The sequence below is a fragment of the Neofelis nebulosa genome, chromosome 5 (genome assembly GCF_028018385.1).
Source record: "Neofelis nebulosa isolate mNeoNeb1 chromosome 5, mNeoNeb1.pri, whole genome shotgun sequence".
NCBI lineage: Eukaryota > Metazoa > Chordata > Mammalia > Carnivora > Felidae > Neofelis > Neofelis nebulosa.
This window is the reverse complement of record NC_080786.1, coordinates 10,469,716-10,489,359: the sequence shown is the minus strand read 5'-3', so window position 1 is coordinate 10,489,359 and position 19,644 is coordinate 10,469,716. Positions and strand designations below refer to the sequence as shown.

The following is a 19,644-nucleotide window of genomic DNA, read 5'->3' as shown; positions in this document are numbered from 1 at the left end:
CGATGAGAAGTGACCCTGCGTAAGATCCTCTCTCTCCTGTTCTCTCTCTGCCCCTCCCCCACTCACACAAGTGCACATGCATGTGCTCCCTCTAAAAAAAAATTGTTTAAATGTAAGATTATAGGGTTTTTCCATTATTTCTTTGATTTTATCTCCTTCTCATGCCCTCCTAGTTTTGTCTGCCCCCACCCTAATTTTGGTCGTATACACCCAAGGCCTAAACCCCTTGTAGGTTCCGATCTCTTCTTTACCTCCCTCATCTTACTTTCCCATCCAAGCACCTTCCAGCTCTGAAATGAGGAGTCTGATATTTCCCCCATTTGAACTAACAGTGGAAATGAGATGGACTTGTGGGGACATGGTGAAAAGCTTCCACCTAAGAACAGCTCAAGGTCATGTGAGCCATTAGATTCCTTAACACCAACCGTTTCCGGGCAAACACTCCCCCGTCTTCTTAGGAAGTTACTCCTGACAGAAATACCTCCCCAAGGAAATCACAAAGTAATTAAATGAATACAGTAGTTAAGAGCATATCACCAGAGATTCCATCTCCAGATAGTCTCCTGAGACAAAGCTGAGTGTTTTTCCGTTCTTTCTTTTTTTAAAAACAAATCGGATCCAGATTAAATTATGTTCTGTGGCAACTTGCGTCAATAGAGTTGCCATGGTTACAGGTGAACTTGAAAGTGGGCTGTGACAGCCTGGGCTCTGAGTTCCCTGAGATGCATGTCGTAAAGGTGCATCCATTTGTCTTCTTGTCTTGGCGAGAAACACAAGGAGAATTGATGAAATTTCCTGGCAAGGTGTAGCCTATGGACAGATGCAGGTCAAGGAAAGGTGGAGCCATGGGCCTCTTCAAATAAATGTTTCCCTCCATCAGCCAGAGTAGTGTCCCCGGACACATCACACCATTTCCCCATGATGCCTTCATCTGCCTATGAATGAGGGATGAGGAATCGGGGAGAATCACCATGCGCTTACAGCTCTCCAAATGGAGAAACCAAGAGCTACTCCCAGGAATGCTCCTTAGAAGAAAGGTAAGAAATAACATCTCCCTTCATTGGCAGTGCTGCCCAACAGAAATAGAACGCAAGCCACCAATGGGAGCCATGCATGTAATTTTACATTTTCTAGCAGCTGCATTTTAAAGGGATGAAAGGAAAAAAGAACGAAACATAAAAGGTTAAAAGCAACAGGTGAACTTAATTTTAGTGATTTATATCTAAACACAGTATATCATCCAACATACCATTTCAACATGTAACTAATGTAAGTATTAATGAGACATGGGGCACCTGGGTGGCTCGGTCGGTTGAGCGTCTGACTTCGGCTCAGGTCACGATCTCATGGTCCGTGAGTTCGAGCCCCGCGTCGGGCCCTGTGCTGACGGCTCAGAGCCCGGAGCCTGTTTCGGATTCTGTGTCTCCCTCTCTCTCTGCCCCTCCCCCGTTCATGCTCTGTCTCTCTCTGTCTCAAAAATAAATAAATGTTAAAAAAAAATTTAATGAGACATTTTACATTCTTTTTCATGCTGAATCTTTGAATTCTGGTGTGTACTTTGTACTTCAAGCCCTTCAAATTCAGATGCTACATGCTTATCGGACATACTTGATCTGTATTGAGAGGTCATAAAATTTACAGTTGAGATTGTTGAGTCACATGCTCAAGTGAATCCAAACACGCTTAAAAGTTTTTCAATAACAAATTGGGTATGTTTAGATCTTAAATTTAAGTGAAGTAAAATTAAATAATATAAAAAATCTGGCTCCTCAGACTCACTAGACACGTTTCACATGCTCAGTAGCCACATGTGGCTGGTGACTGCAGGGACCTAAGACTGCAACTCAAAGTGTGCCCCTCAGACCACAGCATCATATCATGTGGGAGTTTGTTAGGAACGTAGGTTCTTGGGCTCTGCTCACAGAGCCGCTGATTCAAAATCTGCATACTAAGAAGATCCCAGGTGATTCCTGCTAGAGGAATGAAGCCTGAAACTCTTTGTTTTAAATGTTTATTTATTATTTTTAGAGGGAGAAAGAGAGAGAGCAGGAAAGGGGCAGAGAGAGAGGAAGACAGAGGCTCTGAAGCAGGCTCTGTGCCGTCAGTGCGGAACCGGACGTGGGCCTCGGACTCACGAACTGTGAGATCATGGCCTGAGCTGAAGTTGGATGCTTAACTGACTGAACCACCCAGGCTCCCCTTGTTTATTTTTTTTTTGAATGTTTATTTATTTATTTTTGTGGGGGAGGGGCAGAAAGAGATGGAAAGAGAGAATCCCAAGCAGGCTCCATGCTGTCAGCATAGAGACGGACACGGGGCTCGATTTCATAAGCCATGAGATCATGACCTGAGCCGAAATCAAGAGTTGGACACCACTGACTGAGCCACCCAGGTGCCCCTCTTTGTTTGGTTTTTAAGGCTCTTTAAGAGCTGACCCCTGCTGCCCCAGACCTCAGGGATCCCATTCTGTCATCAGTTCCCATGACCAGAGTTTCCACTGGGGTTGTATGGCTTCCTGCAAAGGGAAGGTGACAGCTGGGGTGTCCTTTAATTGGATGTTCACATCAGGGGTGCTTATCTTGTCACAATGTCACAACGCCCTCAGATCTTTGTGGTTATACCATTCCCACAAGACGAAAGCATTTGAAAAATGTGCTAACCATGTCTGGGGTCTTAAGATGTGTCATCTTCCAGGCCTTAATAGCCAAATCCAATTCCATCTAGCTTGAACCTCAATTTTCTGACCCATAAAATAAGGGGGTTAGACTACATCACTGCTAAACTTTCTTTAACCTCTATAAAATAAACAATTTCTCTATGACCTGAGAATGACCAATGGGCTCCCTTTACTGGCATAATTAGAGTCACCCCAGTGGAATCCAATACATTAAGTAAAAACATGTACCCATGGAAACAAAGAAAATCACGGGCTTATTAAAAATAGAACATTTCAATTTAAAACTGTCTGCATTCATCTTTAAGGCACTTAAAGGAAAATGGTTTGGGCCAAGGCTCATGAGCCAGCAACCTCAGTGATTCCTGTGGGAATTGCTGTCATTTCCCGAAGACTCTTCTTACCAAGACACTCGTGACGCTGTTGGCGAGTGAAAAGGCGGTTACAAAACAGTGTGTACAGCGTGACTTCACTTTGCACGCTGGTGTACCCACACCGGGAAAGCAGTTTGGAAAGTGATACAGCAAAAGGCCAACGCTGGTGCCCTCTGGCTGGTGAAATTAAGGGTAATTTAAGTTGCGTTGTTGTAGCTTATAGTGGTTTTCAGTCTGCCCGCGGTGAACATGTCATTGCTTCAGTAAATATGAAAAGTTTCTCAAAGAAACTTTTATTTCCAGACTTGCACATCCCAAGGAGTATAAGCCGTGTGGACAGATGGTGTCACAGGCACCACTTGTCACAGTAGAGCTCCAGCGTGTCCAAGGTATTGTCCAAGGTATTGTTGACCGCCCACCCCTCCACCAACTGCATCCGAAGTCATCAGTTTGAAGCCTTTCTTTTTTTTTTAAATCTAGGCCTTTAGTGCTATAAATTTCCCTCTGAGTATTACGGTAGTGGCATCTACGAAATTTGGTATATTGAGATTTTGTTTTCATTCGGTTAATATTTTCTGTTTTCCTTTGTGATCCTTGGAGTTATTTGGAAGCATGTTAGTTTCCAAAAATTTGGGGACTTTCTAAGTATGTTTCCATCACTGATTTCTGGTTTAATTCCAGCGTGGTCAGAGAACCCACTTTTAATTCGAATCCTCTTAAGTTTACTGAGTCTTGTGTTATGGACCAGAACATTGTCTGTCTTGGTAAATGTTCCATGTGCACTTGGGAAAGTGAATATGCTGCTATAGTTGGGTAGTATATTCGATAAATATCAATTAGGTCAGGTTGGTAGGGTTATTCAAGTCTTCTGTATCTTTACTGATTTTCTGTCCGCTTGTCTTATTAATTATTCAGACAGAGGTTTTAGATCTCTCAGCCCTGTGTGAGCTCTGGGCACTCTCCCCTCAATCCTCTCAGGTGGTTCTTCCTTTGGCCTTTGAGAGATTCCTCATACACAGATCAATACTCAACTGAAAACTCCAGGGGGCCCCTAGGCAGAGCTCTAGAACCCTCTCTCTGTGTGTTTGAGATCCTTCCTTTCTGGTACTCTGTCCTTGGAACTCTAGATGCTCTGGCTTCCCAAGACTCCTGGCCCTGTCTTCCTGACTCTACTCTCTGCCCGATTTCCCTCTTCTTGCACCATGGGCTAGAAACTCTTCTCTCTGCAGTAAGCTGGGATCATTGTAAACTCTGTGGCTTTTGTTGACTCTCTCTCAGGGATCACTATGCTTTAATGACTTATGTTCAATGTCTTAAAAACCCTTATTCTGTATGCTCTGGCTGATTGTATTTCAGGCTGGAGAATAAACCAGGTTCCCGTTACTCTATTTTGGCTGGAGCAGAAGTGCCACCATCAACCCTTCTTCTACTCTTTCCCACTCTGACCCATTATCTGCCTAACAGCTATCTTTTCTTCTTAAAAAAAATCTATCTTTTAAAACTTTTAATTATATCACTTCCTAGCATAACAATCTTCAATGGCTTCCATTGCTCTTAGAAACCAAAACCTTGAGCACAGCTTACACAGAACTGCACACCGCTTCATGCTTACCTCTTTAATCCTATTTAGCCCCAAATCACCCTCTTGCTCTCTGATCTCCAAGTGCACGACTAAGGTCCCTGGTGTCCCAGGGCATTTGCACACGCTATTTCTTCTGTCTGAAATCCTCTTCCCATATCTTCCCCACCCCTACTTAGGTAACTTTCACATCTACCTCAAAGAAAGCCCTCCATGATTCCTCAAACTAGAATATGTTTTCCTGCCATCATCTCCCAGAGCTCTCAGTTCTTTTTCTTCACCTCACCTGTTCAACGATTTTTATTATATACTGGCATGCTTCTTTAATTAACATTGGACTTCTCTGCTAGATTTTAAGCTCCAGAAGCTCACAAATAGTATCTGTTATTCTCTATTGAAGTTACAGTATCTGGCACAGGGCTCCACACAGAGTGATGGACTGATGGTGGATAAAGGAGGGAAAATACAGCAGATGCTGTGATGCCTAACCACGTCCCCCTAGCCTTCCCTAATTCCTTTGTACAATGAAGGCTTCCTAGGGAAAGTACCTGAGATTCTCCATCTGAGAGCTTGCCCACATGTGTGGGGCAGAAGATGAGACTCTTAGAAACAGCTCCTGCCAAAATGGATAAGAGCTGGAGGGTGAAATCCTCCCTTCCTCCCCAACTTGTGGAAGATAACTCTGCTGAGTGTTCTATATAGTCCCCAGAGTTCTCCAGTGGGACTGAGCCACTGTTTCCCAGTTCACCCTATATTGGCTTCCTTCCCTTCCCTGTTTTACTTTTCCACTCCTTGGTGGGAGCTTCCTGGGACCACCTCTGAAATAATCTGTTTGCTCTCACATTCTTGTTTTGGGGAAACCCAATTTAAGAGAATGATACAATAAATGGAAGTCACAGATGGGTGAGAGGTCCCTGTAGGTGTGGATAATCTGAACAGTGTTTATGCGCCATCTAGTGTGTTAATCAGGCTTTGGAGGCCTGGAATCGGGGAAGGAATGTGGAGGAAGCTCTACGTGCAAACCTTCATAGGGCAGATGTGGAAAATGAGCAGCCTGTATTGGACTTCCTTCCCTGCCCTGGGGAAGGAATGACTTTTCTGCTCTAACAAGCTATTTTTGGTTTAAGAATCTCCTCCTTCAGAGAGAGAGAGAGAGAGAGAGAGAGAGAGGGAGAGAGAGAGAGAGAATAAGAGTTTTAATGATAAAGAACAAACTGAGGGTTGATGGAGGGAGGTGGGTGGGGGATGGGCTCGATGGGGGATGGGTATTAGGAGGGCACTTGTTGTGATGAGCACTACATGTTGTATGGAAGTGATGAATCACTGCATTCTACTCCAGAAACCAATATTGCACTGTATGTTAACTAACTAGAAATTAAATAAAAATAATTGGAAAAAGAAACTTCTCCCTCGTCTTCAGGAATAATCTTCCTCTTCTGAACTGGTGAATCTTAATGTGCCAGTGACATCATCTGCTCTTTAGGTCACATCGCCCAAATCAGCCTTATTACTGTTTCTGCTTTTACAAAATATCTCTTTCACAAGTCAGGATCAAAGAACCAAATATAGGCCACAGCAAGTTCCAGAGCATAGCTTCCTCCCACACCCCTCAAAGTCAGGCCAAGGGCTGGCAATTTTTCCTGTGAATTAGGGAAGGGGTGATGACAATATGATGAGAGCAGGACAAACAGGGGATGTCTCTTTCCTCTAGAATCATCTAGAATGTCTGTCAGATGATGGCCTCCATCCAGCTTGGCTATGAACCAGGTAGATTCAATCAGACAGGAAGAGCTTTTCCAAAATAAAGGAAGCAAAGCCAGCAGGCTTTCAGTCTTGTCTTTGATGATGTAATTTGGCCCAAATGCCTTCTCTGAGGTTATGTAGTCTGAAAATATACGTTGAAGATCTCCCAAGATACTGACAAATACCTGCAATGATATACTGCACAGTGTCTGCTGATGCAAGGAAGCTATTGAAAAGCAGCGTCTCCCGTGTGAAGTGGAAGCCCAGAGCTTCCCCTTGACTTGAGTGGGGAGATTTCTAGCAGTGGGCACTGCTGTTCTACACAGCATCTGGGGGAAAGTCAACGGGCCCACAGCCGGGCCTCTGCAAACTAATGCCCCAACCATCAGTTTTTTCTCTTGCTAGACTTCCCATGTGGTACACAGCAGATTGTTCAGGCTGTTAGAAAAAACAGAGTCTCATTGGGCAACTAGACAACTAGGCATTCACTAGTATCTTCCAAGCTCATCCAGGCATCGTGCAAGGCAGGGGCATCACCCATCTCGCTGACTCTCAGAGGGCCACCTGGATGTGGGGCATTCTCCAGCCGTGCCACCTCTGGCCAAGAGACTAAACATTGGTGAAGGCTCATGGAGATACGCAGCAGAAACCAAGTCAGGGATGACAGACAACCCTGGAGTCCTGTGAAGGGCTGGCTTGTTCAGAGGTTTCAACAGGTATAGCTGTACTAAGTGAAGACACTCTGGGAGGAGTGGGATGGACCACAGGGGGAAAATAAATGTAAAGGTCAACACTTTCATTAATGGATTCTACCCCTGTCCCGCCTTTTCACCTGCTCTCCTTAAGTGCCTTGAGTTGCAACTTCTCCCTAATCTTGAGGGGTCAACTGGAAGGTGGCGCCTTACTGGTTAGTAGTTAACATGTATTAAACACTTACTCCATGACACATATTGTGCTGATAGCTTCACAGCCTTATTCTGCTTCATTTTCATACTGCCATGTAATAGGATAGGAAAAACGGTCTTAAAAATCTGGCAGTAGAATTCCTCTCATGAAAGGGACTGTCTTTTGAAAAACAACTACGAGAGGTGCTTGGGGGAGGGGGTGGCAGATACCAAAGACCGCACTCGCCAACATCTCATTCAGTATCACTCTAACCCCTTCCTCCTATGTTGTCCGCAGGAGATGGAGAACTACAAACTCCATATCCCACACTCTTTGCAGCTAGGGATCCACGTGGGACCTGGGCTCCATCAAGCAGGTACACCCTACAGACCTTGCAAGAAGGAAGAGAACTCCATCAGGTAGTACCCCTGCATGGGGCAATGGTGGCAGAGGAGTGGTTCTCTATGGCTGGCAGGGGCAGTGGTAGCTTCTGTGTCACGGCGGGGCAGCATGGTCCTGGAGGTGGGGAGGCAGCAGTCCCCCTGGCAGTTCAGTTCTCAGACACCGTGGTGTGGGCATTGTTCCTAGGATCCCAGTTCAGAGTCTGCTCTTTCATCATCCGGGTGAATCTGTGAGTCACCTAATATCCCTTAATAAATCCCATTCTGCCTAAGCCAACCGGAGGGATTTCATAGTCTGCAACTAAGAATCTTTCTTTCTTAAGGTTTTTATTTTAATTTCAGTTAACATACAGTGTTATATTAGCTTCAGGTGTACAGACAGTGATTCGACAATTCCATACATCACCTGGTGCTCATCACAAGTGCCTTCCTTAATCCCTGACCTATTTCACCCATATTCTGTTCAAGGCATTGTTCCTGCATTCTGTTGGAGTCTTTCTAAATGTTCCCAGCCTTTCTCGGCAGAACTTTCCAGGTCGTGACTCTGCTAGGGACAAGCCGGGACTCGCTGGCCATACCTACTCAGTCCTGCCTCATTTTTATCCCCCGTGCTCAGCACAGTGTCTGGCACAGATACAGCATTTGGACAGTGTCTGTGGTACGAACGTGCTAGGGAAGTGGAGAGGGCAGCAAGTTCTTTTGCATAGATGGAGTGGACCCAGAACAACCTCATAGTGTTGTCCCGAGACCGCCAGGGGAAAGGCCCCCAGATTCCAGTCTGACAGAACCATCTGTGTTGGAATTTCACTCGGCTCTGCTTCTTTCAAGTTGTTGAAATTCCTCACCATAACACATGCCAAAAGATTTCCAAAGCATCCCTGCTTCCACCCTCAGCTGAAAAAGACCCCAGAGCCAGGATCTAGGAAAGGTGGGGAGAGAAGTCAGAGCGGGTTCTGTTTGAGAGTCAGATAGAAAGGAAAGGTGGAAAGATGTCTCAGGTGATGGTTCCCTCCCCCTACCTGCTGAGGCCTTCTGTGTTTTCACGGGGGGGAGAGGAGGGCGAGGGAGGCGCCAATCATTTTCAGTATATATGTTCCCTGCCACTAATGCATAGCACAGTATAAACGTAATCTTCACCAGGATGACTCTCAAATGAAAGTCTCCATCCTAAAGTGGCTATTCGAACAGGCAGGGCTACAAAAATGACCATTCCTGTCCTTCTGTCCTTCCTTGCCACTTTATAATATCACACTTTGAACCCCTCTTATCCAAATGCCTTATTAATTTAGAGAAGATACAAAGCTGTAGTTAGATGATAACTCAGGCCATCTTCCTCCTTATAGATGGAGCCGTTCCCATACAGATCTCCAACAATCCTTTCCAGGGGTCTCTTCAGGTTTTCACTTAGAAGGAGTCTTTGGTAAATGGAGCCACCAGGGAAGCCCTTTGCTTTGAGCTATTAGTTCTGTGACTTTATAGTAGGGCAGGGGCCCTTCAAGACTCAGCCCAAGTTTCTGGAGGGCTGGGCAGCCCCCATTCATGAAATGCCAATTTACTGCCACTGGCTGCCCTTCTGAATCAGGAGCATGACACTAAGGGACCTCAAAGTGTCTGAGAATCTATCATAAAGCAGACAATTCCCAATTCCCAACAGGCAGACCCAGAAAACTTCCATCACTGCTGCCCCTACACCTCTCTGGGTCTCAGCTTTTTCCTCTGAAGATGAAGAGTGGATTCGGCTGTCTTTCAAAGTCTTGGGTGTTAACAGCCATATGCTGAGCCTTGCCTCCCCTGCAACCTCTACCTGGGAAAGTACAAAAGGAACATAGTTATTTAGAGACTGAAGCAACCCTCTTTGGTCTCAGAGATGATCTGTCTACCTCTCACTCTATTGAGTGGTTATTTTGGGGCACTGCAGGGAAACACCTTTTCTCCCTATGCTTTTCTCCCTACTTTTGTTCTCTGGCTTTAAAGACCCCACCCACACCCACCTACTCCTTGGGAATCTGATGGGTCACAGTCTGACATTGACTGAGACACTGCACTCAGACACTGCATTTCCATGAATTCTCTCCTGCTGCAAGTAACAGCTTGTAGTGTGTAAGCATATGCACGGATGTGAGAACACATCTCCAGGGTTAATTCCTAGCAGGGGGATTTCTGAGTCAAGAGGTAAATTGCATTTAAATTGTTAAACTTTGAGGGGCACCTGAGTGGCTCAGTTGGTTAAGCATCTGACTCTTCATCTTGATCTCATGGTTGTAAGATCTTGTGCTCAGGTCTTGATCTCATGGTTGTGAGTTCGAGCCCTGGTTTGGGCTGCATGCTGGGTGTGAAGCCTACTTAAAAAAAAAAAAACAACAACAACAGTTTAAATTTTGATAGCTATATCTGAATTGTCCTTCAAAAAGGCTGCACTTCATGGCAGAGGGTGACAGTAATGTACCCAATATTCAGGATTCCCTTCCTCCCTTAATAATAAAAAAGCTTCATTTCTGCAACTGCCTTGCAGATAGGGATGGCCAATAAGATGCAAGCAGAAGTTTTGAAATTTCCTTTTCCTCCACTTCCTACATGGGTCTCTGTTGTGTGGCAAGAGCTGTGGCAGCCTTCTTGTGATCTTGAGGATGAAAGCCATGCACTAAAGATAGGGGGAAGCAAGAAGGCCAGCTAAGTCTGGGTCCTTGAAAGCCCTCTTAGAGGGCTCTGGGCTATTTCTCAGACACAAGCACACAAAGTCCTAACTGATCTAAGCTGCCTCAGGCAGCCCTCTGACGCCAACAGCTCCACACAGTTCTTTTTTTTTTTTTTTTTTTTTTTTTTAAGCGTTTATTTATTTTTGAGACAGAGAGAGACAGAGCATGAACAGGGGAGGGGCAGAGAGAGAGGGAGACACAGAATCTGAAACAGGCTCCAGGCTCTGAGCTGTCAGCACAGAGCCTGACGTGGGGCTCGAACTCACGGACCGCGAGATCATGACCTGAGCCGAAGTCGGACGCTTAACCGACTGAGCCATCCAGGCGCCCCTCCACACAGTTCTTGATTCACACTGGTTCACATTCTCACCTATGGTGTATGACGCACCTTTTCCCTCATATCCTCAAAAGCATTAGGTGTTATGATGTACCCTATGTTTTTTAGCAATTATTTTTCACTGAGGTATAATTGACATACAGCATTTCATGGGTACAACATGATTTGTATGTGTTTCATGTACCAGTGATACAAACATGATTTGATATTTGTATATATTGTGAAATAATCACCACAATAATTCTAGTTAATGCCCATCACTATGCATAGCTACAGAATTTTTTTCCTGTGATGAGAACTTTTAAGATCTGCTCTCTTAGCAACTTCCAATATGTGACACAGTATTATTAACTGTAGCTGTCATGCTGTACATTACATCCCCGTGACTTATTTATTTTATAACTGGAAGTTTGCACCTTTTGACTCCCTTTACCCATTTTGCCCACTCCCTACTTCCAGCCTCTGGCAACCACCAATCCATTCTCTTTATTTATGATTTTTTTTTTAAGATTCCACATATATGTAAGCTCATTCAGTATTTGTCTTTCTCTGGCTTATTTTACTTAGCCAATGTATTCTATTTTTGACCATCAAAGTTTCCAGTGAAATTATCCTCCAAGAAATTCAAGATGTGAGGCTGGAGAGAGTAACTTACTGAGTTGAGGGATTTAGAAGCGGCTGTATTCAAGGGGTGGCTGCATCTGTTTGAGCAAGTGAACCACCAGAGAGAGACAGGAAACTGACTCAGGACAGCCCTGTAGGGTGTGGGGAGGCCAGTTAATGGCGTCTTCAGTCATGTATTTCCCAGGTATGTAGACTAAATGGGCTATTTTTTCAATATAACTTGAGCATTTGCCACTAAGGCAAAAAGGATGTGTCTTGCTTTCTTCTCACATTTAGAATAAAATCTTCTTCCACAAACCTGCGCAGGCAGGACAAGTCAAATAGCAGTCACTTGCAGGAGCAAATGGAATAGAAGAGTGTTGGGGAAGAGGGAAAAGAGTATGGAGGTTCCTCAAAAAACGAAAAATAGAAGTACCCTCTGACCCAGCAATTGCACTACTAGGTATTTATCCAAGGGATATGTGTGTGCTGTTTCGAAGGGGCACATGCACCCCCATGTTTATAGCAGCACTATCCACAATAGCCAAAGTATGGAAAGATCCCAAGTGTCCATCGATGGATGAATGGATAAAGAAGGTGTGGTATATACACACAACGTATTACTCCATTACGGCAATCAAAAAGAATGAAATCTTGCCATTTGCAACTACGTGGATGGAACTGGAGGGTATTATGCTAAGTGAAATTAGTCAGTCAGAGAAAGACAAAAACCATATGACTTCACTCATATGAGGACTTGCAGAGACAAAACAGATGAACACAAGGGAAGGGAAGCAAAAATAATGCAAAAACAGGGAGGGGACAAAACATAAGAGACTCTTAAATATGGAGGACAAACTGAGGGCTACTGGAGGGGTTGTGGGAGGGGGGGTGGGCTAAATGGGTCAGGGGCACTAAGAAACCTACTCCTGGAATCACTGTTGCACTATATGCTAACTAATTTGGATGTAAATTTTAAAAAATAAAAAATAAAATTTAAAAAAATGTAAAATAGTAAATGATAAAAATGTAAAATAGTAAAAAAAATATTTTTTAAGAAATTTTAAAAAAGAAAGAACAGTGTTGGGGAAGAGGAGATCAGGAATGGGGTGATTTTGAATGACGCACATTTTACACCCTTCCTCCACAACTTAAAGTTTGTTAAAGGCAATGCGATTATTTCAGCTTTAGTTTCAGGAAATGAATGTGTCTTTTATAATTATGCTCTTCCCTAGGTAGCACTTAATTATCTATACAAGCCAATGTACAGCAGGGAGCCTTCGGAAAGCCCTATTTACACCTCCTGCTCAAGCTGGCTGGGAGTGCTCACCATGGGAGGCGAGCGGACTTGGTAAGCTCGAATGCTAGCATAACTGCCCATCATGCCAACAGTGAGATGGGCATATATAACCTAGAATTAAAAACATATAATAAATCTTACAGAAATTAAGTTTTTTTAAAGTAATTATTAAACTTTAGAAAGCATACTTTAAAGCCCTTCAAAACCTCTTTCTATTGGCCTATCCAGAGAAAGCAGCCCTGGATTAATGGTTGGCTGGAAGGACTTTTGTTCTCTGCCTCTTCTCTCAATTCAGCTCTCCCGGGTCCTGCCTCATTTTCTGGTCTGGCCACAGATTCCATTGAGATGATCTGGCTTCCTTTTTCTCCATTTGCTTTGAGTGTAAAGACTCCTTTTAAAGATGCTAACAGACGCATAGCTTTCAAACGGAGTAGAATTATAACACGTTTCTGGAGGACCACCCGGAATGAGGACAGCAGAAGCAAGGTTAGAAGAGGGTAGGGGGAGAGGGGATAAACATTGCAGGAATTTGTACAACTTGATGGTGAGGAAGAAGAGGGAGCAGAAGGGGTGAAAGTGGCCTGGGAGAGAATGGAGAGGCTGGGATGGAGTCACCTCAAGCTAGGTCTCATCTCCCTCCTCCATTTGCTACCTACATGGCCTTGGGCAAGATATTTAAGGACCCTTAGCCTCAATTTTCTCATCTATAAACTAGGGACAAACATAACCTACCGTATAAGGCTGTAGTGAGGATGAAGTGAGATCATTCCCATCTAAAGCCAAGCACATAATAGGTACTGAATAGACGACACATCATTATTGCGGTGGGTAGCCGGCCTCCAAGAAGATCTTCCAAGAGCCTTGTCTGTTCGTATTCACACCCTTGCACGGTCCCCTCCCGCACGGATTCAGTTCTGACCTATGTGAACAACAGACTACTTCAGAAGACACAGTGTGTGAGGCTTCTGCAGCCAGGTCACAAAAGGCATTCTTCTGCATTGGTCTCTCAGATCACTTGCTCTGGGGGGAGTAACCACTCCACCATGAGGCTGCTCAAGAGGTTACATAGAGAAGCCCACAGGTAGAGAAACTAACTTTCCAGCCATGTGAGCTAGCCCCCTGGGAGGCAGATCCTCCTGTCTCAGTCAGCTTTCAGCAACTTTATGAGACCCCGAGGCAGAACCAAACAGCTAAGTCACTTCAAAATTCTGGACCCAAAGAAACTGTGAGATACAATACACAATTACTGTTGTTTTAAACCGTGGGGCAGTTTGTTAGGCAGCAGTAGATAACTATTATAAAAAGTTATTAATTGGGGCGCCTGGGTGGCTCAGTTGGTTGAGCGTCCAACTTCGGCTCAGGTCATGATCTCACGGTTTGTGAGTTCGAGCCCCGCATCAGGCTCTGTGCTGACAGCTCAGAGCCTGGAGCCTGCTTCAGATTCTGTGTCTCCCTCTCTCTCTGCCCCTGCCCCACTCACGCTCTGTCTCCCTCTGTCTCAAAAATAAATAAACATTAAAAATTTTTTTAAAAAGTTATTAATTATCTGATGCTACTATATAACCACATTCTAGAACTTAGTGGCTTAAAAATAACAAAAATCATTTATTACTTATTGTGGTTTCCGTAGGTCAAAAATTTAAATGAGGGTATTATGCTAAGTGAAATAAGTCAGGAAGAGAAAGACAGATACCATGTGTTTTCACTCACATGTGGATCCTGAGGGGAAGGGGAAAAAGAAGTTATGATATGTGAAAGCGGGAGATGACTAACGGACCCATTACGGTGGAGTGAATAAATTGTGATACAGTCATACAACTGAATACTCTACAGAAATGAAAATAGACCCTTAGCAACATGAGGGAATCTCACAAAATATTGTTGAGTGACAGAAGCAAGTAAAAACAAAATACACAAGACTATGGTTCCATTACATGCAGTTCAAAAATCAACAGTATGTCATTAGAGACGCATATATAGGTTGTAAAACTATAAAACAAAGCAAGAGAACATTGATAAAAGTAAATATGGAGGTTACGTCTGGGGAGAGGGAAAAGGATATTTTCAGGCAAAAAGCACTAGGAGCCTCCAAGTATTGACAAAAGTGTTTTTTTTGTAACCTGAATAGTAGATACTCAATGTTTACTTTATTGTTTTTCTTTGAATTTTGTGTATACATTTTATACACTCTTATGTATACGTATTTAGCAATTAGTAAAAAAACATACTTTAAAATTTTTTTTAATAAAAAAACATACTTTAAAAAAATTTAAATGAGACACAGAAGGAACAGCTTATCTCTGCTTTATGGCCGCATGAGGACGCGGTGAGAAGGTGGCCACTGCAAGCCAAGGAGAGAGGCCTCAGAGAGACACGAAGCCTGCCATTACTTTGATCTTGGACTTGCAGTCCCTAGAACTGTGAGAGAATTAATTTCTGTTGTTCAGGCCACTCAGTCTGTAACATTTTATTATGGTGGCTCTAGAAAACTAATATTATGCCCATGCATATCCTTTCCATGTGGCCTGGGCTTCCTCACAACATTCACAACATAGTGGCTATGTTCCAAAGGCAGCTACACATGCACGAGCACACACACACACACACACACGGGGTCGGGGGAGAGATGTAGAAGCTGCATATTTATGACCTAATTTCAGAAGTCACAGAACATCACTTCTCATACATTCTATGTATTAGAAAGGAGTCGTCAAGTTATGCCACTGAGTTACTAAGTTTTCAAAGGAAGGGAAATCCAATTCCATCTTTTGAAAGGACAGTAAAATGATTTTCAGATATATTTAAAATCATTACCATCATCATGATGTTCATCACACAGATTTTAAGATAAGCTCCAGCCAGGTAGAGCTATGCCTGGAATGTGGGTCTGGAACTCAGGGCTACAGATATGGATCTGGGAGTCATCTAGAGCAAAAGAAAGGGACTGTGACCCCCAGAAAACGGGAGAGGTTTCAGCCTTGGGGGCAAACCCAGCTTAGTGCTGCATAAATGCTTGATTTATTGGAAGTATTGGGCCGGACCTCAAAAAGCCAGCTACCCGGTTCACCTTGAGAGTTTACTGCAAAGGAAAGTACTTTTTTTCCAGTCTATTAAAGCTTCGTATCAGCAAATAAAACACTATCTAACGCTCCACAGCCAGAATAGTTTTTAAAACCAGGATGGGCTCATAAAATGAGACACTGAACACCGGTTCCTAGGGGACCCGTAGGCCATGTCCTTTGGGATCCTAACCGTAAGACTCTGCTTTGACCAGAACCCCCCCGCCCCCTTCCCCTGTCTAGTAAACGGGTTGCTCTCGGGCTACTTGGTGCTTCTCTCCATCAGCTGACCATCGCTAGCTCTCTTGTAGAAAACACATTATAACAACTTAAATTAAAAATCGCAAAACAAGACATGTTCATTGCAGGGAAGAAGTATATCCCCAGGGGATAGGAGGTGGCAGAGAGGCCGGGCCCCCAGGGTGCACCGGGGCAGGCCAGTGGGGTCGTGGCCGCAGGGTACTCACGTGACGCGGACAGGTGCCTCCAACCTGGGGGATGTCACGCCCCTGCCGGTGGCTGCATAAGCCCTGGAGGCGGCGGGCGGAAATTCACCGCAGGTGCCGCAGGCCGTTGCAGGCCCCGCCGCAGGCCGTTGCAGGCCCCACCGCAGGCGGAAGGCGGAAGGTGTGCGGTACGCACCCTCCTCAGCGGGGGCAGAGCCCCCCTCAGACCCGAGAAGGAGCGCTTCCGAGACCCAGCAGAGGTTCCAGGCACGGGGCAAGGCGGGTTCTGTCAGTATGGGCCTTCCTTGTTTAAGGAGTTGGCCCTTATACCTCAAATCTGACAGCCCTCGGACACGAACGAGGTGACGGAGGCCAGCAGGGCACAGGGCGCGCATGCGCCCTCCACCAGCGGCCCACTTGAGCGGAAGTTCGTGGTACTTGAGTTTCTGGGAGCTCCCGGGGCTTCCCCCTGCTGGGTCTGCCTCGGTGTGTTCTCACCACACCGTAGGTTCCTGCTGCTCCCCATGCGGCCCATCGTGGACGTGCCGCAGTACACGCAGAATGATCTGGACGCGGCCGTGGAAGCCACACTAAGGGAGAACCTGTTGCTGGGGAGCAGGTTTGAGGCGCTTCACGTGAAACACCTGGAGATGGGGAAGATCATGGTCAGGTTTGAGGGGATCGTGTAGCATGCGATGGAGGAGGCTCAGAAACAGAAGGAACTTGGCCACGCCGAGATCCAGAAGGTTCTGAAAGAAAAAGACTGCAAACCAGAACACCACCTCGTCAAGCAGTTTTGATGTGGGAAACAAAGGCAAATGAAAAATTAAATTTCCGTACTGTCTGCAGCCCATTGACAAGTCCTTGAGACAGGCAGAGTGACATTCCTTTAGGAGCTCAGCTGCCCGGATGATGACACTTTGCTAAGGGCAAAAGGCAACCTTAGCCCGATCCCCCAGGATACTGTAAGTCTACTTTAATTTTTCTGTTTCAACATTACTTTGGCTATTAGGGGTCTTTTGTGGTTCCATATAAATTTTAGGATTGTTTCACAATAGACTCTTAAATACAGAGAACAAACTGGTGTGGCCAGAGAGGAGGGGGGGGGCAGGCAAAATAAAGGGGATTAAGAGGTTCAAACTTCCAGTTATAAACTAAGTCATGGGGATGAAACGTGTAGCATAGGGAATATAGTAACAACATTGTACGGTGACGGATACTGACTATACTTATGGTGAAAATAAAAATCACCTGTAATCTTACCATTCTCTGTGCTGATATCTTTTCTATGCACAAATACACTCTTTTAAAAAAGAGATTATAGGGGCGCCTGGGTGGCTCAGTCGGTTAAGCGTCCGACTTCGGCTCAGGTCATGATCTCGCGGTCTGTGAGTTCGAGCCCGCGTCAGGCTCTGGGCTGACAGCTCAGAGCCTGGAGCCTGTTTCAGATTCTGTGTCTCCCTCTCTCTGACCCTCCCCGGTTCATGCTCTGTCTCTCTCTGTCTCAAAAATAAATAAACGTTAAAAAAAAATTTTTTTTAAAAAGAGATTATATTGAATGCTTTGGTACTTTTTTCATTAAATATGATACAGTGTGAAATAGCTTTCACAGCATTAAGTAAATATTTTACAACATCCTTTTAACGGCTTTTTAGATGGTTCATGGCTTTATTTAAGCCATCCTGTATGGCTGAGGAATTAAGCAATTTCCATGCTTTTGTTTCTTCTTTTGAACATTTTTATTTTGAAATAATTATAGATTCACAAGAAGTTGCGAAGATAGTACAGAGAGTTTCTTTCCATGGAACGTCTCCATCCAGTTTCCCCTTATGGTACATCTTGTATGATTATAGCACAATAGCAAAACCCGGTATTTGACATTGGTGTAAAGTTGTACGTAGTTCTATGTCATTTTAACACATGTAGGTTCACGTAACCACCACCACCAAGAGATACAGAACTATTCCATCCTCTCAAAGACCTTCCTCTTGCTGTCCCTGTACAGTCATAGGCCACTTTCCCCTCTACCCCATCCCTAACTCCTGATAGTTGCTAATCTGTTCTCCATCTCCATAGTTTTGTCATTTCAAGAATGTTATATAACTGGAATTATAGCATAGAATCTTTTGTGACTTTTTTCATTTCTCAGAATGCCTTTGATATCCACACAAGTTGTTGAATGTATCATTCCTTTTTATTGCTGAATAGTATTCTATGGTATGGATACACTATTCATTCATTTATCTCGTTTAACCATTTATCTATTGAGTTTAACCATTTACCTATCTTTCAAGTTTTGGGGTATTACAAACACAACATCTGCGAACCATTGATACAAGGGTTTGTGTGGACGCGAGTTTTCATTTCTCTGGAATAAATGCCCAGGAGTGCAATTGAGTCATATGGCAAGCGCATGTTTAGTTTTTGAGAAACTACCGAACTATGTCCACCAGCAGTGTGGAACTGAGACCCAGTTCTTTGTATGCTCACCATGGTATTGCCACTATGTTTTAATTTAGCTGTTCTTCTCATAGGAGTGTAGTGATATCTCATTAAGTTGCACTTCCCTAATGGCTAGTGATGTTGAACGTCTCTTCATATGGTTATTTGCTATATGTATATGTTTTCAGTAAAATCTTTGTTTATGTGTTTTGCTAATTTTTAAATTTATGGCCTGGGATACCGTTTATTTTAACATATGTGCTGTGGGTGCTTAAAAAGAATGTGTGTTTTGTTGTTGTTTAGTGGAGTGTTATGTAAACGTCCATTAGTTTCCTTCTGGTTTTGGTGGGGTTGAGCTTTTTTCTATATCCTTGCTGACTTTCTGTCTTATTGTTCTGTCAGTTGTTGAGAGAGGGATGCTGAGGTCTCCGCCTATCATTGCAGACTTGTCTGTTTCTACTTTTCGTTCCATCAGTATTTGATTCATTTACTCTAAGGATCGGTTGCTAGGTGCATTCACATTTAGGGTTATCATGTCTTGTTGGTGAGTTGATTCTTTTGTCATTACACAGTATCCCTTTTTATTCCTAGTAACTTTCCTTGTTCTTGATGCTACTTTATCTGAAATTAATATAGCCAGCCCAGCTGTTTATTACTATTACACACAACACTGTTTTTAGCTTTTGTACTCATCCACAATCATGAGAATTTCTTGGTTGAAAGTCCGCATGTTTTTAAAGGATTTTGACTCTAGTGTCAAATTGCCCTGCATAAATCTATTAACTTTTACTGCCTCAGCACTTAAGCATTATCACTTAAAATAATTATCAATGACAGGGTTTAACCAGTTTGGTAGAAATGCTGTCTCATAAACTATAAATCACTGATGAAAGAAATTGATGATGATGCAAAGAAATGGAAAAGCATTCCACGCTCATGGAATAGAAGAACAAATATTGTTAAAATGTTGATACTACCCAAAGCAATCTACACAGTTCATGCAATCCCTATCAAAATACTACCTGCATTTTTCATAGAGCCAGAACCCTAAAATTTGTATGGAACCACAAAAGACCCCAAATAGGCAAAGCAATCTTGAAAATGA

The 19,644-nt window shown here is 43.9% G+C and overlaps 1 protein-coding gene and 1 long non-coding RNA gene across 19 annotated transcripts in view; one reads left to right on the top strand and one right to left on the bottom strand.

Annotated features, from left to right (window-relative positions):
* The window catches only part of POMGNT2 (protein O-linked mannose N-acetylglucosaminyltransferase 2 (beta 1,4-)), a 50,747-nt gene that overhangs the window by 2,959 nt on the left and 28,144 nt on the right, over positions 1-19,644 (top strand). For 3 of the 18 annotated variants that reach the window (XM_058729611.1, XM_058729612.1, XM_058729610.1), the window contains exons 2-4: positions 881-1,037; positions 3,352-3,428; positions 7,553-7,674. In XM_058729611.1, coding sequence (XP_058585594.1) covers positions 949-1,037; positions 3,352-3,428; positions 7,553-7,674 — 288 coding nt within the window. In that variant the 5' untranslated portion in view covers positions 881-948. Of the gene's footprint in view, positions 1-880; positions 1,038-3,351; positions 3,429-3,450; positions 4,277-7,552; positions 7,675-7,843; positions 7,934-12,527; positions 12,743-16,946; positions 17,063-19,644 lie in introns of those variants that run through there. The other 15 variants (XM_058729614.1, XM_058729615.1, XM_058729613.1 and 12 more) reach the window with 12 other exon arrangements.
* On the bottom strand, positions 7,976-16,229 carry LOC131511679 (uncharacterized). The gene is made up of 3 exons (XR_009261662.1): positions 16,119-16,229; positions 13,325-13,511; positions 7,976-9,460 (listed from the first exon to the last, which is right to left on the bottom strand). It is a non-coding gene; the product is annotated as an uncharacterized LOC131511679 (long non-coding RNA).